The sequence below is a fragment of the Camponotus vicinus genome, unplaced genomic scaffold, assembly GCF_025532165.1.
Source record: "Camponotus vicinus isolate PSW18456_S1 unplaced genomic scaffold, iyCamVici1.0 SCAF_7, whole genome shotgun sequence".
NCBI classification, from domain to species: Eukaryota; Metazoa; Arthropoda; class Insecta; order Hymenoptera; family Formicidae; genus Camponotus; species Camponotus vicinus.
Window position 1 is genome coordinate 19,079,526 of NW_028141979.1, and position 22,348 is coordinate 19,101,873.

General features: G+C 38.2%; 3 protein-coding genes across 3 annotated transcripts; 1 reads left to right on the forward strand and 2 right to left on the reverse strand.

Moving 5' to 3' along the window:
• LOC145974350 (uncharacterized) lies at positions 1-838 on the reverse strand. The gene is made up of 3 exons (XM_083104137.1): positions 828-838; positions 642-731; positions 1-562 (listed from the first exon to the last, which is right to left on the reverse strand). The coding sequence occupies exons 1-3, from the start codon at positions 836-838 to the stop codon at positions 1-3; spliced, it is 663 nt and encodes a 220-aa protein (XP_082960263.1).
• Positions 839-3,323: 2,485 nt separating this feature from the next.
• Positions 3,324-13,906, reverse strand: LOC145974351 (uncharacterized). The gene is made up of 4 exons (XM_083104138.1): positions 13,843-13,906; positions 12,786-13,515; positions 12,321-12,705; positions 3,324-3,335 (listed from the first exon to the last, which is right to left on the reverse strand). The coding sequence occupies exons 1-4, from the start codon at positions 13,904-13,906 to the stop codon at positions 3,324-3,326; spliced, it is 1,191 nt and encodes a 396-aa protein (XP_082960264.1).
• Positions 13,907-16,231: 2,325 nt separating this feature from the next.
• On the forward strand, positions 16,232-19,577 carry LOC145974352 (uncharacterized). Its single transcript, XM_083104139.1, has 6 exons — positions 16,232-16,546; positions 16,691-16,972; positions 17,114-17,466; positions 17,980-18,893; positions 19,047-19,421; positions 19,558-19,577. Exons 1-6 carry the CDS (start codon positions 16,232-16,234, stop codon positions 19,575-19,577), a joined length of 2,259 nt encoding a protein of 752 aa, XP_082960265.1.
• Positions 19,578-22,348: the final 2,771 nt, after the last annotated feature.

Sequence of the window (22,348 nt, forward strand, 5' to 3'; positions counted from 1 at the left end):
CTATGGACTAAAAACTAAAGCTGCCAGTTCGCAATCGACGAGTTGATGCTTGTTGAATACAGCACTCGCGCGTATTACATTTGATATTTCTTTCGGATTTATTACAGTGGACGCGATATTGGAGAATTGCGTAAACTTGACATCAACTGTTTGGATAATTTTATCCAATCGATCAAAAGTTATATCTATGCAGTGATCGAGATCGAACATACGATGTAACGTCGATTCGACCATCATCAAGCATACGTTTGAAGATTCGAGACTTATGAGTTTGACGTCGTTAATCGTACGAACTCTCACTGTTAGCGGTCCAACGCTTATGAAATTGTAGTCATCTTTAGAGTCGTTCCGAAGGAAATTTTGAATATTGCGACGTTGCTCGTAGAGTCCCTTCCACGTTTCGAGAGACAATATCAGTTCCTTTCCTCGATGATCTCCTATGGCAATCTCCACGTAACTCGGTGGATCCACGTTGATACCAATTTCGAGGAATTTGAATCCCGTAGCTGTCAATGCGTATCGTCTACCTAGTATACGAACCGCACGACGTTCCAACGAAATGCTACAGAAAAATTAAAATAATAGTAATAATACAATTTGTAAAAATATAAAAATAGAAAGAAGTTAAACGAAAAACTTACTCGTCACATTTGTTCTCAAACGATGGAATTTTATCACGACTCGATACGTAATTATTCACGCGTCTTCCGACGCCGCTGCCGCTGCTGCTTCTTTCGACGTAGTACATTTCTCTGGGAGTTATGAAAAGTGAACCACGAGAGCGGTGTTAACGCGACACTGATCGTATAAGAAATAACCGAGTATACGTGACGCTCATCTTCCAAAAGTATAATGTGGTGGGGGGGGGGATCAATGCTTCTAACGTTTTGAGTTTTAGGAGAAGGGGAGATAACGCTCAGACAAAAAAATTCTTAGAAACGCATGGAAAGGTTTAGGGAGGGGAAATAAGAGATAAAACATATTAATGTTTACATATTTTATTTTCTTGCAATTCTTTCTGGCGTTGCGACCACCAATTAAATATTTTAAATACATTTTGTAATGCACAATTCTTAACATGTTTTCCACATCGCATACTATTGGTAATATCTAATTTATTTAGAGAATCAATATCTTCATAGTCAGCATCCAAAGTTTCAATAATATAGCCGTTTCCCACATCGCCTAGTATATCGGTCAACCATTTTCGCTTTTCAAGTCCTTTAACGTACACGACAGACGATTCTTCTTCTTCTTCTTCGTGTATCGTACCAACGATAGCTGTTGTAATTACACGCTGAGCCAAGCCATACGGAACGTTTCCGTCTTCCCATTGTAATCCGTGATGATTTCTAATCACCCATGAGACTTGACATCGCTCAGATTTTGTTAGCACGCTCCACGGTACAGGACTTGGGAAAAAATAATGCGAGAGAACATATCCCTTCCTCAGAACCGCAGCTTCCTTCACGACAAAATTTCTCCCGACAATAAATCCTTGCAGATCCACAAACGTTGGTATAGACATGACGAGATCTCTCTCTCTCTCTCTCCTTCTCTCTTCGATACGTCAGTCGGGAGGAATGGCCAACTCTAAAATTATCTCGCAGCACTTTGATTTATATCCTCCTCCTCCTCCTTCTCCCCTCTCTTGTGTCGATGTTATCGCTTAGGTGATTTTGCGTACAACGTTGGTCAACGGATTGTACTGGATCACACGATCGTGTATGATGAGACAGTACGCAGTGGTATTCGCCGACACGTTCTCCTTACATTCGAATTCCAATCTCACATCCACCGTTGCGCTCTTGACCGATTCGTTTTGTCGAGAACAATCGATAATCACGAACGGACCGAGTTGTTGAAACGTATAGACGGAGAGACTCGGCTCAAGATACTCGTATCCGTAATAGTTCTTGCAGAAGCGCGCGTACGTGTCGTACAGAATGGACCATCTGCTTTTATCGAAATCCAGGTTCATATCGTCGTACGGATAACATTCCGAGTTCAGATAGAGTTTCACATTGATCAATTTGCAGTCGTCGAATTGAGATACATTCTTAGACAAGGCATTCTTCCGGCCTGTTTGCAGGGCGAAGACAACGTAGCGTGGTTTCTCCAGCTGAGTCGCGGTCTTAATGGCCCACGAATGCTTGGTTGTAAGCTGCAATAGCGGATACTCGTACAGATCCCACGAGCGAAAACCCATGCTGAGATATCGTCCGCTTTCCAGAGCACGCAGCATCGACAGTTTTTCGATCTCGCTCAACAGCACGTGAGGCATTCGCCATTGTATCTTGAATATGGTCATCACAGGCTCCAGCGTTGAACTTCCAACCAGACAATTATTATCGTTGCGCGATCGTATTAAGATCAATTCGTGACGAGCGTTAATCACCACTCGTTTATAATCCTCGCAAAATCCCAATAACATGTGGAGCGGTACGCAAAAATTGAAATGTCCATGCGAATAGGTCGGCGGCTCCCAGCCGGCGTTTTTCATAATCACAATTCTATCGGATGATACCGTTACATAGTTTTTGAGCGTAGTAGTTATTCCTACGTTTCTATTGCGATCAATCTCAACGCCATCGAGTTCGTATCGAATCTCATCGAACATGAATGCGACGCAATTATGTCCCAGTACCACATCACTTTCTCCTTCAACTGTTGCTGTTTTTTTCCCCGTTAGTTGTCCCTCGATGTATAGGAAACTCTCGTACGGCAGCGTATACAGATCCTGTTGTTGTATGGGTATTCTTATCTCGTCACTGTGTCCGAACGTTGTATTGGCGAACGGGTTATACGTGTGAGTCTCGATCTTGACGATACGATTGTCAAAGATCGGTTCATCACCGATGTTGAGAATGTCGGTCATCGTTCAGCTGTTTCGCACCGCAAATCCCAAAGATTGTAAAAACGCAACGTTCGATGCGCTGAGTTTCTTTTTCTTGGATGATTTGATATTAGCAAACGTCGACGTTGTTGTTGTTGTTGTTGTTGGTGGTGGTGTTGCTGGTCTCGTAAAGATTGCGTTATCTCTCACGTCTTTCGATCCGTTCAATACGAGCATCTCATACGTCGCATACGTACATGCAATCTTACGGTGATCTCTTCTCCTCGAAAATCGAGCAATCGTCCGTTCTGATCGACAACGCGTAACGTTAAATCCGTAATGCTCCGCGCGATGATCGGCAGGTAAATGATCTGTGCAGGCGTTTCCGATATCTTATATCCCGGTGGTACCCTCGGTGAAAATTCATGTATCGTATGAACGAGTATGCCGTTGTTGTACGCATAGTTACCCGCATAGTCACCCGCGGTTACGTTACACTCTATACGGATAATATTCACGTTGAGAATGTTAATCGGCATGTTTGATTCGTACCATTTTCGCGGCTCGAGAATACGATTCGAGAATCCTAGCAGCGATCCAATGTTGACGGGTTTGGTAAAGTTTATTCTGTAGGCACATTTGATCTCGCTCCTCATTGTATTGTAATTAGCGCGGAGCACTATCGGATATTCATTATCATCTTCATAGTCATCGCAGTCAATATGTTTCTCATCGCGATGTTTCCGTGAAATTGCATGTTTCAAAAATTCATGTATATTTTGCAACTCATACGATCCCTCGGGAATCGTAATTTCTTCGTCGTCTTTGCCAAAGTAAAATTTATTATTCGAGGAATTCACATTCGGTATCGTGTGATAAGTCTCAAAATCCGTTAGACCGAGCTCGTATTCGCCGTCGCTCAAATCTACGGTGGGAAAGAAGTTTGCCGTGAGAACGCTACTCTTCCCAGTCAACGTGAATGTCATAGACATGTCGACGAAACTGTTTAACGAATACTGAGTTAAATAGCGCAATATCTGTCTTTAAATTCACATGCATCGACCGTTCGAAGAAATTGCAAGCACAATTGTCCGCAGATGCTCTGATCGTAAGTTTGAACAGGTGTGTAATTGTACTGTATCTTCGTTACGTTTCGTCCGAGATATCGCACCAATTCATTCGGCGGTCGAAGATTGCCGAAACTGTCGAAATATATAGCGCGATTCCCCCTCTTTGCATACGCTACCCAATGAGTACCTGGTCCTTCGACGCTATCCAAATTTACGATGCCGCTCTCGTTTCGATATATACCACCGATCGGTAAAGAGTCGCGCATGAAAACACCTCTAAAATATGGAATGCGCATACGTTTTGCCAGTTGTAGCAATTGTACGTTGGTAGTTGCGCCCTGCGGCATTTTTAGCGTCTCTTTGACGTTTTTTTTTTCTCCTTGTTGAGGCTCCTCGTCCGTATTTGTAAGAAGCGAGATATAATCCGTGATCTTCCATGGCGCGATTGTGACGTAGCATCTCTTGCAACTGACGTTGCGCGGCTTTTCCGTCGTTCACCACTTTCGCTACACCAGCCGCTCCACCGATCAGGGATCCGAGCGCACCCAACATTGGTAGAATCGGCAATACACCGCCGCATTTCGCTACCGGAAGTATCCGTTTCTTCACTGTTTTTTTCTTCGTCTTCGTCTTCAGACCCATACCGAGCTTCGTCTTGGCTTTCATCGCTGCCCAGACAGTTGTGGCGGCGGCTCTCTCACCGAGAGTCGAATCTTTCGCAACGATGCGATTCCGCGCTTTCTCAGCGAGTATCCTATCCGCCGCGTGTCTCTCGGTGAGATCGTTGCCCCGAGAGTATGCTATATCGTGTTCGCGACACGCCGCGTCCAATGGGTTGACACCTCGATCGCCTCTGACTAATCGCTTTTGCAACCGCGTGCCTGGTCCGCAAAACTGATAGCCGGGAATATGGAATTCGATCGGAAGTGCGTTTATCGCGTGATTTAATAGGCCTCTACCTATTTTCGTTGACATTCGCCGCAATTCTTTATCAACGGCGCCGGACCGTCGATGTGCGTTTCCTGACACGGCTGATTGTAGTGTTCGTAACAGCGACGATACGTCTGAACCTCCGGATCCGCTTTTATGTGTTCCGGAAGTTTGTCCCACACGTAGTGGACGTAATAACCGCACGTTCTCAATAGAACTGCTTTCGACACAAATTGTAGCTGTTCGACGCTCAAATCGCGAATATCGGAAGGATTTGTTAGCAGGATGAACATTTTTTCTCTACTGAGCGACTCGTGATTTCGCGCACCTATAAATAGGCAGGCGTTCGATCCAATCAGCAGTGTTGAAAAAATGAGATTCGTAAGACAATCTTTGACGATATGCGTGACAAATTGCGACGACAGATTACGATCAATGGAGGACAACGCGGAGATGCGCAGGCATGGTACGATGCTACCGACTACTATACGCGCGATCGTTTGCGGCCCCTCGAATTGTGGTAAAACCAACGTTCTGATAAGTCTACTGGAAAGTCCGCATGGTGTACGTTTCGAGAACGTGTACGTGTACTCGAAGTCGCTGCAACAGCCGAAATATCGATATCTGGAGAATTTGTTGACGCCGATTGACGAAATCGGTTATTTTATGTTCTCCAATAACAGTGACGTCATTCCACCGAGCGAGGCACGTCCAAACTCGATTTTCGTCTTCGATGGCGTGCGACAAGCAAAATACGATAAGAGAGTACTTCTCAATGGGTCGTCACTCGAACGTCGACTGCTTCTATCTCTGTCAGACGTACGCGAGAATACCAAAACATCTTATACGCGACAACGCGAACCTGCTGATCTTGTTTAAACAGGACGGTACCAACTTGAAACACGTGTACAACGATCACGTGAATACCGACATGTCGTACGGGGATTTCAGTGAATTATTTCGTACTTGTTGGCAACAAAAGTATGGATTCCTAGTGATAGATAAGGACAGCTCATTTACGAACGGGCGATACAGAAAAGGATTTAACGTGTTCGCGATACCGCAAAACAATTAGTCGCTGCCGACACACTCTGTCGACATGGCTGAAAACGATAATATTCGCGAGCGTGAAAAGATTGCGAGGGAGATTGAGAAAACGAGCGAATCGATCCGCAAGAAACATCGCGCTTTGAAGACCGGTAAGATCGACGACGATATCGCGGTCAAGACCCATTTTAGGCCTATTATCGAGCCACTACAAAAAATCGTCGACAACTCTAGCTTAATCGCGGTGAAAAACGAGCCGGAGAGTAACGCTGACGCTATAATTAAAACATTACCCATCAAGCGGTACAAGGAGGAAGAGAAAGAGGAGGAGGAGGAGGATACGACACCGAAAAAGAGACAACGATTGAAGGTGAATCGTTTATCGACACCGCATACATCGGATGAACCGCTGATAACCTCCACACCGTCCGCGACAACGAGAATCGTATAACCCACGATACCCGAATCACTCGCAATCGAAAATGTTTTCGAAACCACGGGCAACCCGCTCGAATCATCATCTGTTCGAAACATGTTACAAAAGGTTGGAAGGTCAAAAAATGTTACGAGAGCACTTCGGGCCACTGGCACAAAAGTACACTCTCCTTAGTGACGATAAAAAAAACCAGATCGATCACGTGTACGGTGTCTATTTCGACGAGAATGAAATGTGGCTCGGTAACAAACGATTCGACATCGGCGCAGATGACTCTATAATCATAGACAAAGTGAGGTACATTGGTACACCTGGATTATACGAGTTGATCTTCAAGAGAATTCCCGATGATGACATATACACTGAGGACGATATGCAAAAATATAAGAGCATATTAATGGCGACGAGTGCGCATAAACGTCAATATGATGCGCAAGGTCAATTAAAGAGCAACAGGGGATACAAGTATAAACACATAATTGCACCGTTGATGTCGATCGAATCGAAAAAGAAAAAATGCGGTACGGGAGTATTCATGCCTGACGCTAACCGACAATAATCGGTTACGTGCACTGGGACGATCCCAACGAGCTAGTGGATCGTCTACGATTGCTCGACGCTTCGCGCCGAGCTGGCCACAACGCTCACGACAACGAGATCCTGTCGATCATCGATGAACTTCGCGAAGTTGGTCTTATTATAAATTAAACGGTGTCTCGACAAAACTGATCAGTCGATCGACGTCACTCGCATCGAGGAAAAAAATGCCCATCAACAAATTTGGATTATTCGAACGGAGAAATGAAGCAATTAGAACAAGCGATCATTGGGGTAAATCGGTGACAAGTTACTTGCGTCAAAACACTCTGTGTCGCGTCGCTACGTACTATGACGCGAGGTCGCGCAAGATTCGCCGTGTAGCGCATCCTGAGGCTGATACCGATGCAGTCAACAAACTGTACGTGGAACAATGCGTTAAAACGTTGAAGAATCAGAAGAAAGAATCAGACGAGAAGCTGACTGCGTTCGAGAGGGACGTGCGAGCTTTGCAGACTGCGATAAACGAGCTTCGGCATCCGATTAACACTAATTCAGAAACGGCTATCAATCTGTAATGAGCGGCTGTAGTGAACGGTTTAGGAGCGGCTATTGTACAATTATTAAACATCTGCAAAGGTTTATCGAACGGGTTGGGAACGGCTATCGAACAGCTATAAACGGCTATCGATCGGCTATCGAACGGTTATCGAACAGCTACGAACAGCTACGAACGGCTATCGAACGGCTATCGAACGGCTATCGAACAGCTATGAACGGCTATCGAACGGCTATCGAACAGCTATGAACGGCTATCGAACGGGCCAGGAACGTCTAGCAACGAATGATAAAACGCACGGTGATACTCGAGGCACACATCGTTTGATCGACGAATCGAAACAACGATGGATCGGCGATCGGGAATAACCGAGGAAGCGAAGAAACAACATAGTTTAGAGAAACGGCAGTTGGTGAACGAATTGCACGCGCCGGCGAGAAAAAATTTTCCCCGAAGACACGTCATAGTGCGGGGATACGATGACCTGTGGCAAGCTGACATTGTCGAGATGCGTCCGTACTCTCGTTTCAACAGAGGTTACCACTACATACTCACAGTCATCGATGCGTTGAGCAAGCACGCGTGGGCCATACCACTCAAGAGTAAAGGCGGAAGCGAGACAGCTGACGCTATCGCCGAGATAATTCGAGATAGCAAAAGATGTCCGAAAAACTTACAGACTGATATGGGGAAGGAATTTTATAACGCTGATGTGCAACGGCTCATGCGGAAACATGACATCAATCACTATTCTACATATTCGGTATTGAAGGCATCGATCGTTGAGCGATTCAATCGCACGCTGAAAAACGACATGTGGAAGATGTTTACGCTGAACGGATCTTACAAGTGGATCAGCGCGTTGCCGCGACTCGTATCGGATTACAACGCGCGCAAGCATGGAACGATCGATATGCGACCCGTCGACGTTACTCCCGCGATCGCTGAAAGACTCTTGGCTACTGTGTACAACCATGTAAATATCGCGGGTCCGGCGAAATTCAAAGTAGATGACTCGGTACGCGTTAGCAAGTACAAGACAGTTTTCGAGAAAGGTTACACGCCAAATTGGACAACCGAAGTGTTTAAAATTGCAAAAGTACAGCATACTAATCCCGTAAGCTATCTACTGGAGGATTATCGCAAAAAATCTATCGCTGGAGCGTTCTACGAGTACGAGTTGCATCGCGCGAATTATCCGGACGTGTATCTCGTGGAGAAAGTACTGCGTAGGAGGGGTGACAAGGTTTACGTGAAATGGTTGGGATTTGACAATTCGCACAATTCTTGGATACATAAAGACAATATGATTTAATTCATACAGAGTTTATTTTTAATTTTCTGGAAAAATATATGTGTATAACATATATTGTTATAACATATGTGTATAACATATATTGTTTATTCAAATGTTATATATATATATATATATATATATATATATATAACATTTGAAAAATGAAAATATACATAATAATCCTTATCAATATTCCTTGCGATAGTACATGTATTTTTATTATAAGATGTATGAGATATGCATTACATAAAAATATATGAAATATAAAAAAAATACCAAAAAATCTTTATTAATATTTCCTTTAGTAGTATATTGTATCACACACACACACACACACACACACACACACACACACACACACACACACATTTTACATTTTACATTTAATATTTGAAAAATGAAAATATACATAAAAAACATATGAAATATAAATGTGTAAGATATGTATTACATAAAACTATATGAAATATAAAAATACAAAAATATATGGTTATGTACAAAATATATACAATTAATAATAAACAAAATATACATTTATTTACAAAGGTATCCTATAATGTCCCCATGGTAACGTGTCAGTCGAATCAGGTACGATATACCGTTTGTCGTCGTACAGACTCAGAGCAATTTTCGTTTCGCGAATGGTATACACTTTGTGCAATTTCGATCTTATGCAAGATTGCTGTCGTGTCATTTCTATTTCGTCATTCAGACATCGCGTGTAATCGTCAAACGTTATCGTTCTCGCGACAACGTTACTCTTGACACCTTTAACCTTCTTTGTATCCTTTTTCCCGTCCACTCTCACCGCGTACATCTTTGCTCTAAGCCCGACGAATTCGGTCATTATCGCGCCGTTATTTTCATCTTTCATTAAACCCGGTACTTTTTTATTCACGAGCGGTATACCGTACACGTTATCAATTGGATAATCGCTCGTATCGAAACTAGCGATATCACGTTTCATATTTTCATAGACATCTTCGCACTCAATGTGGTATATAAGACTGTCTGTGTCGGTGTACATTACCCGGCATTTATCACGATATAGCGGTGACATGTACTCATGATGAAATTCGTACAAGCACGTTTTAGAAATGTCTAGTATGCACATGCCGACATAGATTGGTTTATAAAATTTTACTTCAAGTTTGCGTAACTCTATGGCAACCAAATTTTCCGAAAAGACGCTTCTACTATGAAAATTTGGATTCGCTATCATTGCTTCTGCTCCGTATCGTCCGTCCCACTTTGTTAATAATTTTACATCGACACGATTACGCACATTTTCCATCGTCTTGCCAAATACCGCGTTATTCATCAGTTTATATAAATTTTTTTCAAAATCATTTTTCGCGAGTGTTCTAAACTGTGTATTTAATTCGATATAACTGCGAAGCCACGGAGATTGTGTAAATTGTAATACGCGATGTATTTTTGTAACGCGAAGGCCGTGTCGCGTACATTGCTGTAGGTTACGGTAGTGTATCACGTAACGCTTCTTATCGTATAGCGTTGCGAGGAGTTTGTCTTGCCGCTTGCCGGGCGGCTTGTCGCGTGTCGGACAAAACGGAAGGTCAGTGTGCGTATCGTGAAGATGTTGCGGGTACTCGAGATCGACTTCGAGGATATAACCCGTAGGCGAATCTAACGCGATCGATGTTACGTCAAAATTCGACACGTCGTCGACCCATCGAAAATCGGCATAGGGCAACGGTTGACACATTGCCCATCCGTACAAATTATTTACATCTAAATACATCAAGTACGACGATGGTTTCGATGGATCGTACGATTGTTGCATGTACTTGTTATTAGCGCGCGCGTATCTGTTAGAACACTGACTCAGACCACCGCGTATACCGCGTTCGATAAACATGACCATGTCGATGTCGGTAAGCAATTCGAACGTAATCTTTGTATGCTTTAACATGGCATCCCACGTGTATCCGGGAAGAGTATAATAATACGCGGGGTCGAGTCCGTAACTTTTGATGCAACTATCGCGAAAGTTTCAAAAATATCGGCTAATAACAAGACGTCGATTTTCAGGTACAAATCGCTATACTCGCCTAGCGTTCGAATGGAGAATCGCATCCAGATGTTCTCGGCGTGCACGTAATCGCTCTCGGATATAGTTTCACCGGTCAAAGAACTGTAAAACGATTTGCGCGGTGGTAAACACGTATCTTGCAACCTGTCCACAGAGTCGACGTATTCGTACGGAAAGACGCCTTTCCGTGTTAATAAACTGAAATTTTCTGCAGATAAATTTTGAAATTCCGATTTTAAAATTTTGAATTTGTCTTTGCCTAGATAAGATGCCAATTTGTCGAGACTTGCCGCAAGAAATTTATACGAATCGATAAAACTTAATTTTATATAATTTTTCCAATTGTCTTGTGCAACTTTAACAGTTTTTGTAAACGATATATACTTTTCCTTGGTTATCGGAAGTAATTCAATTTCCCCTTCGAACGCTGTGGCTATATCCTCGATAATGAAATGCGCGTCGTAACCTGATAAATTATGAAAGACTATCGGAATATACAGGGTGAGCCATTTTAATTAACGCACGCAATTATTTCGGAAACAAAGCATTTTAGAGAAAAATGTTTCAGACAAAACTTTTATGGTTTCGAGGGGGCCATAAGATGGTATCATTGGTTTGATACTGAAGAGTCATTTGAAGGTCACGTGAAGGTCACTTCAATTTTTTTAAATGGAACACCCTATATATTTTTGCACACTCTTGTAGCTTATCTCGAGAGCTTTCCAAAACACTATAATTAAGTACCTTTTCGTTAAGTACTTTTTGAGTTATGAGGCTTGAAATAATTTCTTAATTTTACATAAACCGTAAAATATCTTGTAAAATATTCATTTTTCGATTATCTTACCTTAATACTTTTACGTACAAAATAATGAGAGGAATCAATTGGTGTAAAGAAAACACATAGTTGTTTTTAAGAAAAAATATGGAATAGTTAATTGCAAATTACATATTTTTTCTTCAAAACAACTATGTGTTTTCTTTAGACCAATTGATTCCTCTCATTATTTTGTACGTAAAAGTATTAAGGTAAGATAATCGAAAAATGAATATTTTACAAGATATTTTACGGTTTATGTAAAATTAAGAAATTATTTCAAGCCTCATGACTCAAAAAGTACTTAACGAAAAGGTACTTAATTATAGTGTTTTGGAAAGCTCTCGAGATAAGCTACAAGAGTGTGCAAAAATATATAGGGTGTTCCATTTAAAAAAATTGAAGTGATCTTCACGTGACCTTCAAATGACACTTCAGTGTCAAACCAATGATACCATCTTATGGCCCCCTCGAAACCATAAAACTTTTGTCTGAAACATTTTTCTCTAAAATGCTTTGTTTCCGAAATAATTGCGTGCGTTAATTAAAATGGCTCACCCTGTATAATGATTCTTTGTAATTTAGATTGCAATTTGAGTGCGCGGGACCCCTATATCGCCCGGTCAAATGACAATGATCGCGTACGCGTGTATCGTCTTCTTGCGTAAAAGGTTTTTCGCATATATGACAATGCGTTGCGCTGTGAAATTTTTCCCACTCGTCCGATGTTAAATTTACCATGGAGACATTTGTAGTCATTGAAATAGTCTTTACACGTAACGCTAAATTTTTAAGTTCTTCGGCGAACCACGCGATACAATCAATACTGCGGCGAGAATGGTACGCGGATAACGAGTCGTCGTACGAACAATGCATATAATACGCTATACTAAATACCCGATGGTGCTGGTACGCGTTCTTTTCTTCCTCCTCCTCCATCTTGGTCAAAACGCATTCCAAGTCGGCATAGATCACAAATGGAAGCCGCTCTTTCCTCGTGTAGTTGTTGAACTCGAGCCACTTGTCCTTATCGCTCGGCAATCGGATAGCGCAGTCGTTTATTTTTCCGCAGTCTACCGTATGTGACTGCAACTTGTCCTCCGATCCGAAATAGTGCAAGCATCTGTAAAAGAATATTTAAATTAAAGATTTATGCAATGCATTATATTTTATAATTACATAAATTATTCAAATTATACATACCGATCACAGATATATCTTTGACCGTTGTGTTTGCTCAGTTGCGAGCTCACAAGCCGGGATAAATTTTTGATCCATGCGAAATGTCCGACGCTGTTACCGTCTTCCACGTACAACAAGTTGACGTGCTTATCTCGTTTCTGCTCCGAAAGACGTACCGGGACAATGCTGTTCTCTTTCTCGATGCTGTACACGTTGATGGAGATATTGCTTATATGTTCAAACTTTTTTAGTTGGTTCAACGTCATCGGAAACTCAATATTTTGTACATTTAACACCGTCGTATAGTGGGGATATGAAGATTCCCGTTCCGCCTTCCTTTCTGCGGGATATAGAGCGGCGACCACTGCCCACGCGAAACACACATTGTCTCTGGATTGTACATTAATTACAGCTCTCTTCATCATAATTTCTCGCGGCAATTTAATGTGACATCCCGCGCGCATAGGATTATATTTATTTATATTTACAGTTAAATTCTGTATTCGCGACAATGCCCACCCGCTATCGCGTTCCTGAAATTCTTCCAGCAATGCTAGAGTGGGTTCAATAACGCGGCGCTCGTACCACTCGTGTAAATCGGATGTGCGAAAGAGTTCACAGTTTCTTGTATTGGTACTTTTGTTGGCACGCTTATCACCCGACACAAATTCACCGTTGAATATAGTGTTCACTTTTACACTGTTGTGTCTTCTTATAACGTCTTGTACTTGCTCGAGATGTCTTTGGCAGCCTCGAGAAATTGACGAGGTTCGATATGGTTTGCGTTAATCATAGCACCGGTCAGAATACGGTTATCGAATGCGGTATCAATCTCGCGCCACACAAGTTCATTTTGATGCGCGCTACATCCGGCACCCGCGTTATTGTCACCACTGTAATTACCACCACTGGGCATAAACTGTCTCTGCAATCGAGTCTTTGCACCTTCGAGTCGCGCGATCCGAGCAATCAGCGATTGTCGATTTCCGATCGATAATCGTGGTCGTTTGATCCGACTTTGCTCTTCCAGCGACTCGTATGTACTCGTTGCATCGTTGTAGCCATGCAAAATATTCGCCCAAGGTGGCAATTTGGCTGGATTGCTCCACCAAGTCGCGTTCAGTCTGTTCGATGTTTTCCATTTTATATATAATTACACAATATATATATATATATATATATATATATATATATTATCACACTTTCTGATAGAACACTATACTTTTTGACTATATCGACGTGTCGATGCGCTTTCAAATCACGTACTATGATCTGACGCGCTTCGATCCTTCTTATATTCAATCAACAAACTTTCAGAGATTGTTGGAGGCACAAAAGAAAAAATTTTTGTAACTGAACCTAGGGTTGAAAATGTGTTGTTATCTCGCTATGATTCACAGATTGCTCGAAAACGTCGGACCCCGAAATATCTCAAAAATGTGTTGTTATCTCGCTATGATTCACAGATTGCTCGAAAACGTCGGACCCCGAAATATCTCAAAAATGTGTTGTTATCTACGTATTTCCATCCGCCCAATCCTTCAAAGAATACTTCTATTTATATTGTGTATGTTAAAAAAATATAATGAAGAGGACTCTGCTGCACTAGAGTATCATTTCTTTCGTTGCTCTTCTGTGTTTCGGTCTTGTGCAATGGCTGAAGAAAACGTAATTATCATCGACGATGATACGGTGGCTGAAGAAAACGTAATTATCATCGACGACGATACGGATGATGATTACGATTATTGGATGGATCAGTTGTGGCGGAGAGGATGGAGATAGAGAGAGAGGAGAGAGAGAGGAGAGAGATGGAAGATGACGGATACAGAACCCTTGGCGAAGGACAGTGATTATGATAGTGACAATAGTGTCGATATTCTTGATGAACGGTTACAAAAGAAACAGCGAGATTTAAGCATACCTGAAATAATAACATACAACGAAGCAACAAAGATATGTTGCATTTCCTATTACTACATGGAAAATGGATCAAAATTTTGTACCGAATGCTTTCTAGAAGATCCGCATCAGTTTGAAAAAACTAGTTCTGTTCGAGAACATAGAACCATAGCTTATGTTCATTTGGAAAATATGTCATGCAAAGGATGCAGAAAATGTTTGAATCAAATATTGCCCTGCGACATGTGCCCTATTTGCACAAATTAAAATAGATGATGGATAACATTGTAAGTATCTTAATTTATTATATATCAAAAGTATTTTAAAATAAATTATTAAAATAATTTAAACTAATGAAATGCGTATGTTTTCTTCTGTTTTCAGAAACGGCTTCCCCAACATAGCCCGACGGTCTATTTTATATATTATTATTATTATTTTTTATATTGTATACTTTTTATTAAACACACACATTTAAATAAATTATATATATTTTTTTAATTGTAACAAAATCATGACGTAATTTCTTCGCACGCATTTCCATCCACCCAATCCTTCAAAGAATACTTCTATTTATATTGTTTGTTAACTGGTAATATTGTATAATATCTCAAAAATGTGTTGTTATCTCGCTATGATTCACAAATTGCTCGAAAACGTCGGACCCCGAAATATCTCAAAATATAAGTTTATGACTAATATTGTATACTTGCGATAATACAGAGAGAAAGAGAGATAAAAGGGATAAAGAGATAGATAGAGGGATAGAGGGATAGAGAGGGAGAGAGAGAGAGGGATAGAAATATAAAGGGATAAAGAGAGAGAGCGAGAGAGGGAGGAATAAAGAGAGACCCAAAATCTCCTTCATAGGAATACCGCCATTTTTTGTTTATACGTGCGTCCCCCGCCCCGCAGCCCCCGCGCCTCCGAAATTCCCTCCGTCCCGCGTGACGTCATCCCTGATAGGACCTGAGTTAGAACCCGTGTGACGTCATCCCCCCTCCATCCTGCGTGACGTCATTCCCCCGCGCCGCTGAGATCCCCTCGCCCCTCACCCCCCCTGAGATCCCTGGGTTAGAACTCTCCTAGTGCTAACTACTTGCAAAACATTTTAATTCTGAAAAAGTAGCTAATAAGGTAATAATTCATTTAACGATTGTTGCAGCCATGGTTCTGTTAAGTTAGATTCTTTACCACAACCTCCGTATGAACTTCATGAATTATTTATTGGAAATCATCAAAAATCAAGTCATTTTTATAATCATATTCGTGGTTACAATAATACATTTTCATTTGCGTCATTTAATGCAAACTTAGCAGATTTTAGTGCGCAAAGACGTGGACCTTATTGTTTTAAAATTCAAGGACAAATTTATTATCAAATTAATACTGCGTTATATCCCTCATCTAACGAAATGCCAAGTTATGGTCAACTTTTTATCGTGGATAATAATGAAGCAACAGAATGTCGATTACATCGAAATTCGAATCTTGATAAAGAAATTTTACATATAATAGATAATATAATGCGTACGAATAATGTTTTTGCACAATTTTACCGAATAATGCATGAAGAAATTGAACAAATTACTGAAAATAATAGTATACGTGAATTACAATTGGGATTTTTGACAAAAAAAGGCATTGATCGTGGCCGATACAATGTGCAAAGAGTAAATGAAGTTGCAGCTGTTTTTTCTACTACAGCAGATGGTGAAATTCCGGAAATTTATGTAACAATATATAATAAAAATAAGAAAACGTTACAACAAGTCAGTACAATGAATCCAAATGTAGAACCATGGATTTATCCATTATTCTATCCATATGGTAATCAAGGATGGCATGATAATTTACAACGTAAGAATTGTAATAAACGAGTAAGTAGAGCTGCATATGTAAAATATCACATAGCTATACGTGATAACTTTAATATTTTTATTATGGGAAGACGATTATTTCAACAATGGCTTGTAGATAGTTATATAAAAATTGAAAAGGATCGAATCAATTATTGTAAACAGAATCAAAAACAATTACGAGCTGAGACTTATCAAGGATTAATTGATTATTTAGCAAACACCGCCAATAATAACAATGCTCATATTGGAAAAATGATTATACTTCCATCGACATTTGTGGGTTCACCGCGTAATATGTTGCAACATTATCAAGATGCAATGGCTATTGTTCGGAAATATGGAAAACCAGATATCTTTATGACTTGTAATCCAAATTGGCGCGAAATTAAAGAAAATTTACTTCCAAATCAACAACCTGCAGATAGGCCAGATATATGTGCTCGGGTATTTAATATAAAAAAGGATTATTTAATCGATATTATTGTTAGACAAAAATTTTTTGGTGAAGTTTTAGCATACGTTTACGTAATAGAATTTCGAAAACGTGGATTACCACATATACATTTATTGATTACATTAAAACAGAATTGTAAGATATCAAATTCTGAAATAGTTGATAAATTTATTTCTGCAGAAATCCCTGATCTTAATGAAAATGAAAGTTTACATAATGTTGTAATGAAACATATGATTCATGGACCATGTGGAAATTGGTGTTTGATAAATGATAAATGTTCGAAACATTTTCCAAAACCATTTCGACCTGAGACGACTATGGATGAAGATGGTTACCCGCACTATCGTCGAAGAAATAATGGATTACTGTACGAAAGACCTGGACGATACGTTGTTGATAATCGATATGTTGTTCCATTTAATCCAACGCTTTTACTTTTATTCAATAGCCATATTAATGTTGAAATAGTTTCGAGTATACGGTTAGTAAAATATTTATATAAATATATTTATAAAGGTCATGATGCAGCATCTATAGTTATTGGAGAAAATATAGATAAAACTATAAATCATGATGAAATTCAAGATTTTATTGAAGCTCGGTATGTCGGGCCTGTAGAAGCATGTTGGCGCATTTTAAGTAAACCTTTGCAAGAAAAAAGTCACGCTATATTTCGTTTACCGGTTCATTTACCAAATGAACATAATGTAATAATCGATGATAATATTAATAATGATGCTATAAGATCTGCTGTAGAACGAGTAACAATGTTGTTAGATTATTTTGAATTAAATGTTCGAGATGAAGAAGCAAAACAATATTTATACAGTGATATTCCATGTCATTATGTATTTAAAAAAATAAAAATTAATGGCAGAATTATTAATCGCTGGGAGAAACGTCAAAGATATTTTAATTGTATTGATCGTATGTATTCCGTCAACCCGTCTCAGATAGAATTGTTTCATTTACGTATACTTTTATTACATGTTAGAGGAGCTACAAGTTTTCAAGAATTAAGAACAGTTAATAACGAAATACATCAAACTTTCACTGCCGCATGTTTAGCATTAGGACTCATAGAAGATGATGAGGAATGGTATCGTGCAATGAATGAAGCAAAAATTTGGATGATGCCAAGACGACTTCGTAATTTATTTGTACGAATTTTGATTCATTGCCAACCAGTTCATCCAAAAAAATTATGGGATAAGTTTAAAATAGATATGTCGGAAGATTATGCAAGACGATTTGGACCTATAATAGGAATAAAGAAAGTTTATAATTATATTACTAATGTGCTTCAAATGGAAGGTTCGAATATTGCTAATTTTCCTGAATTAGAACAAGAAATTATTGAACAAGAAATAAATAATGAAGAACAAATTGAGGAAGATACATCAATAGGTATGCAACAATATGAACAATTAAATATAGAACAAAAAGAAATTGTTGATACTATTTTAGAAGCAACAATAACAAATAACAATAACAATAATTATTTTTATATCGATGGTCCAGGTGGTTCTGGTAAAACTTTCATTTATACAACCTTATATTACTTACTTAAAAATAGAGAAAAAATAGTTAGTACGATGGCATTTACCGGTATTGCTGCAACATTACTTCCAAATGGAAGAACAATACACAAAGTTTTTGGGTTACCTGTTCCTCTTTTTGCTGATTCTACATCAAATATTAAAATTCAATCTAAAGAGGCTGAAAAGTTAAAACTTGTAGATGTTTTTATTATAGACGAAGCTCCTATGGCACCTCGTTATGTATTAGAAATAATGGATCGAACATTACGTGATATAATGCAAAATGATTTATATTTTGGTGGTAAAATTGTTCTTCTTGGTGGAGATTTTAGACAATTATTACCTGTAAAAGAAAAGGCTACGCGTTGTGAAATTATAAATTTATCGATAAAATTTAGTATTTTATGGAAACAATTTAAAATATTTTCATTGACACAAAATATGAGAACTTTACCACAGGAAAAAGAATTTACACAATTTTTATTAAATTTAGGTAATGGTTCTTTAAATGACCATTCAGATAATATTCATATTCCAGAAAAATGTGTAGCAAACGCAAATTCGGATATGGTTAAAGATATGTACGGAGATATTATAAAACGTAAACAATATAAAATTATGACTAATTACGTTATATTATCTGCAAGGAATGTTGATGTTGATGAAATAAACGAAAAGGTAGTAAATTTATTGGACGAAACGACAGAGAGAGTTTATACAAGTATAGATACTCTTGAAACGACTGGAGATAATCAAGATATACATGAAATAATTCCAATAGAATATCTCGATTCTTTAAATCCATTGTGTCTTCCACCTTATAAATTACGTTTAAGAAAATACACTATTGTCATGCTTATTAGAAATCTTAGTATTAATGAAGGTTTATGTAATGGTACAAGATTACTGATTTTAGATTTAGATAATAATTTATTGCGTTGTAAAATTTTAACAGGCAATAAAATTGGAGAAATTGTTTTTATTAATCGTATCACTTTGTATTGCGAAAATATATATCCATTTACATTCAGAAGAAGACAATTTCCAGTGAAATTAGCATTTGCTATGACCATAAATAAATCACAAGGACAGACTTTCGATAAAATTGCAATAGATCTTCGAAAAGATATTTTCAGTCATGGACAACTGTATGTCGCATTTTCACGAGTTCGTTCTTGGGATTCGTTAAAAATTTATTTAAAAGATGATAATGTGACTAGAAAAATAAAAAAATATGTTTATAAAGAAATACTAGATTAATGAAAGATAACAAATAAATATATGACATATGATTATGTTATAATATAATAATAAAAAATGATAAAACAAACAAAAATTTAAAAGATTGTTATTTTAAATATTTAATTTAATTAAAAATTATTATTTAATTAAAGATTAATAATTAAATTATTTTAATTAAAGATTAGAAATTATTTTGTTATTTTAATCGTATTTGAAATGAAAATGAAAACTAACTAAACAATTTTAATTTTTTCCTTATAGCCTATATTTATATTGTATTATATATATTTAATTTTTTTAAATTGAAGAATAATATTTGTACCATTTTATTAAATTTTAAAATTATTATAAAAAGTGCACATTTAATACATTTTAAAGTATTTTAATTATAAATAAAGATTTTTATTTTAATTAATAAAATACATTAAAAGAACATTAAGAACATTAAGAGAACATTAAGAGAAATTATGCTTAATTGAATTTCAAAATTATATAATTATTTAAATAAATTAAAATATAATCGCGATTAACTGTAAAAATTAAATGAAATTAATAATATAATATATATAATGTATATATATGTATATATCATATATATTTAAATTATTAATTATTTTTTTAGAAATTTGATTGAACTTGATTGTTTCTCAGATGTATCGGTACTTGGTCTCTTCAATATTGCTTTCGTCGCCTTTAAACTTTCTGCTAATGATAATCTTCGTTTCTCCTTTATTAATTTTATTTTTTCTATATTATCAACTTCAATATAGAATAAATCATCTGTAATACAAAAAAATTAATTTACGTCAAAGATAAATAAGACAAAGGGAAATGAAAATATAAATAGACGTTATTTAATTTTATAAGAATTAAATAATTAGTAAATTCAAAACTTTAATATCTATTAAATTGTATATAAAATAATATTAATTTTTATATTTTAAAAATTTAATTTTAATATATTAAATTTTGTGTAAAGACTTTAAGAAATTAATATATAGAAATATTAATATAATAAATTTTTAAAAAATATTAAATATAAAAAAATATTAAATTAATATATAGAAATTAATATATAGTACTTTGTTAATTGAAATTTTATAATAACATACTTGTTGTTTTTACATAACCCTTTATCTCTACATATTCTCCCTTTTCAAAATAAGAATATTGTTCGCAATCAATAATTTGTACTTGATTGATTGATTGATTGATTGTTTATTGCTGCCCCTCAGGGATTACAAGGCGCTTTTACAAGGAGCGTTCCCGAACCTTTCACAATCCAAAAAATTTACATCCCCCCGACGTGGCCCTTGTGCGACCACTACATTCTAATTTTCCACACCCTCCCTGCGTACCCTCCCCTTCCTTTCTTTCCATCCCTCACCCCCCTTTCCGCTCTTCTGACCCTTCTCCTCCCAATCTATGCTTCCTCTCATGCCAGCACCGCTTTCCATCTTCCTCTTCCTCCTCTCCTTTTCTCCTGCGTTTTGCTTTCCCTATCCTGCCTTTCTTCCTTTCCTGTCTCCGTTTCCTTCTGCTCTAATCCTTCCTTTCCATTATCCTCTCCTTTCCTTTTCCTTCCTGCACCGGACATGCCTGTACAAACTTTAACTCCTCCGCCTTCCTATCCTCCCCCCGTCCCTTCATTTTTCCGTCTATCTCCTTCATCCACTTCTTCTCCCCCCGCTTCCTTTCTTTCCCTTCTCCATCCCCTGCCTTCTCCTTTTCTTCCTCCTCATCTACTCCTCTTCTGCCTTCCTCCCCCTTACTCCACTTGCTCTTCCTCTCTCCGCCCTCCGCCCTTTCTCCTTCCGCCTTCCTCTCTCTCGTCTCCTTCCTCCCCACTATTGCATTCCCCTTCCTTGACTTTAACTCCTCCACCTTCCAACCTTCTTCTCTTCCACCCCCATCCTCCTTTTCTCTCCTTTCAACCTCTTCTTTGCCCTCCTCTCCTGCGCCTTCCCTCTCCGTCCTAACCTCGGCTCCTTCACATTCCCTATCGACCTCCCCTCTCTTCTCTATTCCCCTTACCAATCTCCTCAGCACCAGAACCAACTCCACCATCACCTTCTTCAGTTCCCTGACCTCTTCCGCCCTGACCTTTTCCGCCGACACTCCCGAGCTCTTCATCACCACCATCGATCTCCTTTAATTTGTACTTATAATTTATATAATCCATCTGTTATAGATCCGCATCCATAACTTTTATAAGAATTATTAAGAACGTTAAAATTTGTTTTAATATATCCACATATTGCTATAAATTAATAAAATTTTTATTAAAATTAAAATTAAAATTTAGATTTAGATTATTAATATATATAAAATACTTATTATAAAATAGAATAATAATAAATTTATTCTCCGCCCTCCATCCTGCTGCCCGTCTTTTGCTTTTCCTTTTCCGCCGACACTCCCGAGCTCTTCGTCACCACCATCGATCTCCTTTAATTTGTACTTATAATTTATATAATCCATCTGTTATAGATCCGCATCCATAACTTTTATAAGAATTATTAAAAACGTTAAAATTTGTTTTAATATATCCACATATTGCTATAAATTAATAAAATTTTT

Bases quoted from the DNA above. Each gene is read 5' to 3' on its own strand.
- LOC145974350 (XM_083104137.1), bottom strand. The intron at 563-641 runs GTAAGTTTTTCG...ATTTTTCTGTAG, and splicing joins TTTGAGAACAAATGTGACGA to CATTTCGTTGGAACGTCGTG.
- LOC145974352 (XM_083104139.1), top strand. From the start codon at position 16,232: ATGCATGAAGAAATTGAACAAATTACTGAAAATAATAGTATACGTGAA. The intron at 18,894-19,046 runs GTGAAATTATAA...ATGACCATTCAG, and splicing joins AAAAGAAAAGGCTACGCGTT to ATAATATTCATATTCCAGAA. The intron at 19,422-19,557 runs GTACAAGATTAC...ATTTACATTCAG, and splicing joins TAATGAAGGTTTATGTAATG to AAGAAGACAATTTCCAGTGA.
- LOC145974351 (XM_083104138.1), bottom strand. From the start codon at position 13,906: ATGGAAAACATCGAACAGACTGAACGCGACTTGGTGGAGCAATCCAGC. The intron at 13,516-13,842 runs GCGAATATTTTG...CAATTTCTCGAG, and splicing joins CAGCCAAATTGCCACCTTGG to GCTGCCAAAGACATCTCGAG. The intron at 12,706-12,785 runs GTATGTATAATT...ATTCTTTTACAG, and splicing joins CAAAGATATATCTGTGATCG to ATGCTTGCACTATTTCGGAT.